The sequence below is a fragment of the Formica exsecta genome, unplaced genomic scaffold (genome assembly GCF_003651465.1).
Source record: "Formica exsecta isolate Colony F162 unplaced genomic scaffold, ASM365146v1 scaffold39, whole genome shotgun sequence".
Taxonomy (NCBI): Eukaryota; Metazoa; Arthropoda; class Insecta; order Hymenoptera; family Formicidae; genus Formica; species Formica exsecta.
The window spans coordinates 162,800-167,478 of record NW_021851140.1 but is presented as its reverse complement, the minus strand read 5'-3'; the positions used below and the strand labels follow the sequence as shown (position 1 = coordinate 167,478).

The 4,679-nt window shown below is 54.5% G+C and overlaps 1 protein-coding gene across 1 annotated transcript; it reads left to right on the top strand.

Annotated features, from left to right (window-relative positions):
- Window positions 1-299: 299 nt before the first annotated feature.
- Window positions 300-1,247, top strand: LOC115239590. Its single transcript, XM_029814185.1, has one exon. The coding sequence runs from the start codon at window positions 300-302 to the stop codon at window positions 1,245-1,247; it is 948 nt and encodes a 315-aa protein (XP_029670045.1).
- The last annotated feature ends 3,432 nt before the right edge of the window (window positions 1,248-4,679 follow it).

The window sequence follows — 4,679 nt, the reverse complement described above, 5'->3', positions numbered from 1 at the left end:
CTGTATCTGACATTGTATACATGTATTTATAATTGATTAAACATTTATTATTAAATAACAAGAAAGTCTAGTAATTTTCACATAAGTTCCCACAACTGGTGACTCGTCAAGTGCAGAACTTTAAAATTGGTGGCTAAGAAATCTGCAAGTCCGATTTCTTGTTCAGTGAGGAATTGTGAAAACTTCTTGGACAATTTACGGCTTTTCTTCGACAAAATTTTCTAGTCTTCTTGGTAGCTGAGTTATTATTCGGCAAGTTCCTTGGACTTCGTTTTATAGGACTTCGAAAATTCTTCGAGATGCCTGTCGACAGAACACCGCCCGCTACTCCAGGATCAGCTTCAGCTCCAGAGGATCAACAGGATCAGCATGCCAATAATATGGAAAGCTCAGCTCAACATACCAGCAACGAGCCGAGAAATTCAGCTGAGTCTGGTGAAATCAATGCCAACGAATTTCGTCTTCTTAAGCTTCCGATTTTCTGGCATAAGCAACCAAAGCTCTGGTTTGCTCAACTCGAGAAACCAAAGCTCTGGTTTGCTCAACTTGAGTGCGAATTTTTGGTTTTTCAAATTCTTTCGGATGATATCAAATATAGCACAGTAATAAGACATCTTGACGAACAAGCTCTTTTAATGGTTGCTGAGATAAGTGAGAGACCACCTGAAAAAGATAAATATGTAAATTTAAAGAATCTTCTTATTAATCGTTTTATTGATTCTGATGAAAAACGGCTTAGACAATTATTGGTTGATGTTGAATTGAATGATAAGAAACCGTTTGATTTGTTGAGAGAACTTAAACAATTAGCTGGAGGAACTATTTCTAATAATGTGTTACATTCAATTTGGCTTCAAAGATTACCTTATCGTGTTCAAGCAACTTTAGCAGTTGTTGAAGGTAGTCCTCTGATTAAGTTGGCCGATTTAACTGATAAAATCATGGATCGGGAGTCTGGACTTCAAGTTGCTACAATAACTCCTTCAACTGAGCCTTGTGTTACTAAATCTTGTGATCTCGCCGATCTTGAACGTAAAATTTCAGCTTTAGAGGTCAAGCGTTCTAGAGATAAGTCAAGATCTAGATTTAATGGAAAGAGAAGATTTAGGTCGTCATCAAGAAATAAGAAAACTGATAAAAAGGATGAGCAAACTTGTTTTTACCACAGCAAATTTGGTAATAAAGCCATCAAATGTACGATTCCTTGTGCTATGTCAAAATCCTTCATAGTTAACCAAGAAAACTAGATGTTCCGTTGAAGATGGAAATGGATGTCAACGGTTCACCCAACAATCGTCTCGTTATCACCGATAAATATTCAGGCCTTAATTTTTTGATAGATACAGGAGCTGGCATATCTCTGGTTCCAAAAAAGTCAGTATTAAATACTCCGTCTTCTTCTTTTAATCTCTTTGCTGCTAACGGAACCAAGATTGGTACCTATGGTTCAAAAACCTTAGCCTTAAATCTTGGATTACGCAAAGTTTTCAAATGGAAATTTTGTATTGCAAGTATTCAACGATCTATTTTAGGAGCAGACTTTTTGAGTCATTATGGATTATTGGTTGACATGAAACGTAGACAATTGATTGATACTATTACTAGTTTAACTCACAAAGGAAAGTTGTCAAGAATTAATCATTTGACAGTCTGTACAACTTTACCAGATTTACCTTTCCATAAAATCTTTGCTGAGTTTCCAGAGTTAACTCGTTTTGCTCCAATTTCAAATAATAAAATACACCAGGTAGAACATCATCCCCTCCGATGGTGCACCACCTTGTCGTGGTGGAGGGGCTCCCCTTCCATTTTTTGAAGGGGTCTAAGAGTGCACCAAACAACTCGATCGTCGTGTGAATGGGTATTGTTTTTATTTATTTTGTTTTCTGGGGGATTGTGGGGGCTTGAGGGGGGTGAGTGCGGGTATGGGTGTGTATCGGGGAAGTGTGGGGTGGGTTGGGGTTTTATGGGTAAGGGGGGTGGGGTGTGTGTCTGGGGTGGGGATGTGGGATCGAGTGGGGTGGTGAGGTAGGTAACCTCAGTAAAAAATCCCGGGCAGGTCGGGCTCGTCAGGCGTGGTGAAGCCAACCGACCTAGGTGAAGGAAACACCGAAATCAAACCATCTTTCTTGATACAAAATGGAAGGTACAAGTAAAGATAAGAAGTTTACTGCCGCAGCGGGCTTCGGATCCCGCAGCGACCGGGGTGGGGGGGATACAGTCCCGGTTCCTCCCTCGTCGTCATCATACGACGGGCCACCAGGGGTGTTGCCGACGAGCACCCCTGGCGAGCGTACCATCGCCGTTGATAGAGAGATGAGGGTGGTCGCGCGGAGGGTCGACCGGCCGGGCCCGGCTTCATCGAAGTCGAAGCTCCGGTCGCGTTCGGTCTCGGCCGCGAGGGCGCATCTCTATAACCGGGGCGAAGCGGGTCGGGACACGAGCCTCACCCGCTCGGACGAGAGGGCGGAGAATTCATCACGGGGGGGGTAGTAAACGTACCACCCCCGTCTCCTCCTCAAGGGCCTCGCTGGTCAGCGAGGACACTGAGGAGTACGCGTCTCCCGATGGGGATGACGCTATGGGAGAGGACGACCTCCCAAAGAAAAGGGGACAAGGGAGACCGCCCACCACGGGTGAGTTTGTTGGCCTCCGCGAGAAGCGCGAGGGGCAGGCCGCCCTCAAGAAGGAGAGGGAGAGGGAGCGAGGGGCCAGGAAGGCCCTATCGGAGGACGCTCCCCTCCCTACGCCTAGTAGGGACCTACGGGCCTACGAGGCACAGTGCGCCGACGAGGTGGGACAGGCTCCCACCCCGGACATTGCGGCGCGCAGCATGGAGCAGGCGGCGGCCATAGACCGGATAGCCTGCTCCGGGAATCTAAAGGGCTCTCTCCAGAGGAAGCTGAGGGAGGCCGCGGCCCTGGTGAGGGTGGCGTCCAGCACCTTGGCGGAGAGAGCCCAACGGATTGAAGGGGAAGGAGAGCTCGCGGCTCTCCGTAGGGACATGAAGTCCCTCGGAGACCGCAATGCGGACCTTCAAAAGGAGGTCCGTAAGCTCAGAGGGGAGTTGGAGGCGGTCCGACGCGCCAAACCCTCCCTTCAGTTGGCCCTCCCCGGCTCGCCCGAGAAGTCCCCCCGCAAAAAGCGGGGAGTGCCTCGGGTGAAGTCGGTGGAGGTGCTGGATGCTCCAGTGAGGGTGGAGCACCCGGCCGGGGGGAAGGGACAGAGGTCCCCAACGTTGAGTAAGGGGGGTACGGGACCTGTGTCCCCAACGTATCCTGAGGGGTCAAGGGACAAGGGTCCCCAACGTCCTCAGGGGGGGGAGGGACTTAAGTCCCCAACGTTGGCGGGTGGCCGGGGTAATGCGGCGATGAGGCCCCATTTGAGGGGCACCTCTGCGAGTTGGCCCTCCCCGGCTCGCCCGAGAAGTCCCCCCGCAAAAAGCGGGGAGTGCCTCGGGTGAAGTCGGTGGAGGTGCTGGATGCTCCAGTGAGAGTGGAGCACCCGGCCGGGGGGAAGGGACAGAGGTTGAGTAAGGGGGGGGTACGGGACCTGTGTCCCCAACGTATCCTGGGGGGGTCAAGGGACAAGGGTCCCCAACGTCCTCAGGGGGGGAAGGGACTTAGGTCCCCAACGTGGGCGGGCGGCCGGGGTAATGCGGCAATGAGGCCCCCTTTGAGGGGCACCTCTGCGCCGCTCCCCGAGAGCTACCCACCGGGAGTCGTCGGCGAGGGTGAGCGAGCTTGGTACGATTGGTATACCGAGCAAATCGCTGCCCTCGTCGACTTACGGGCGGAGATAGGCCGGGGCGGACCACATAGGCCCGCTTCGACGGCCGGTCGCCCGCTCGGGGGGGCTTTCCCACCTCTGCCCCCTGCCGGCGCCTCGGCGCCGGGACAGGGGAAGAAGAGGAGGAAGAAGAAAGAGGGACGTGGTGCGAGAGGAGAGGGGGCACGAGGCTCCCACCTCCCCCACCCACTGCTCCGCGTGGCGCGCCGGCGGGGGCGGGAGGGCGGGCAAAAATACCGCCTCCCGATGCCACTCGACCGGCTCCACGGGACCAAGGGCTCTCCCCCGGCCCTGTATGCCCCTAGCCAGGATGAATCCTGGTCGAAGGTCGTGGGGCGGAGGGAGCGGACGGCTCGGGCGAAGGCCGCACAAGCGGCCCAACCCCCGGCCGGGAAGGGTGCCGCAAGGGCGGCGCCGTCCACCCAGCGCGCTGGAGGACGGCAGCAGCGGCAGCAGCCTAAGAGGCGTCCAGGAGGGGACGCCTCAAGGCGTAGAGCGCCCCGATCGGCAGCGGTTACCATAACCTGCGCCGACGGGGCATACCAAGAGACCATGACCAGGGCCCGGAGGGAGATCGACCTCCCGAAATTGGGAATAGACTCCCTCCGGGTCCGTGAGGCCGCCACGGGGGCCATGGTTGTGGAGCTCACGGGGTCGGGCGAGAAAAATGGGCCAACGGCGACACAGAGGGCTGATGCCCTCTACGCCGACCTCCGCCGTGTGTTTGCCGGCGACGAGGGGGTCCGTCTCGCCCGGCCCATTAGAAAGGCGGAGCTGAGGCTCCGCGGCCTCGACCGATCCCTCGCGGCGGCTGTATCTGGGGCGTGGGGCTGCGAGGCGGCGGATGTGCGGGTTGGGGATGTTAGGTTCCCAACCCGCGGCCTGGGCAC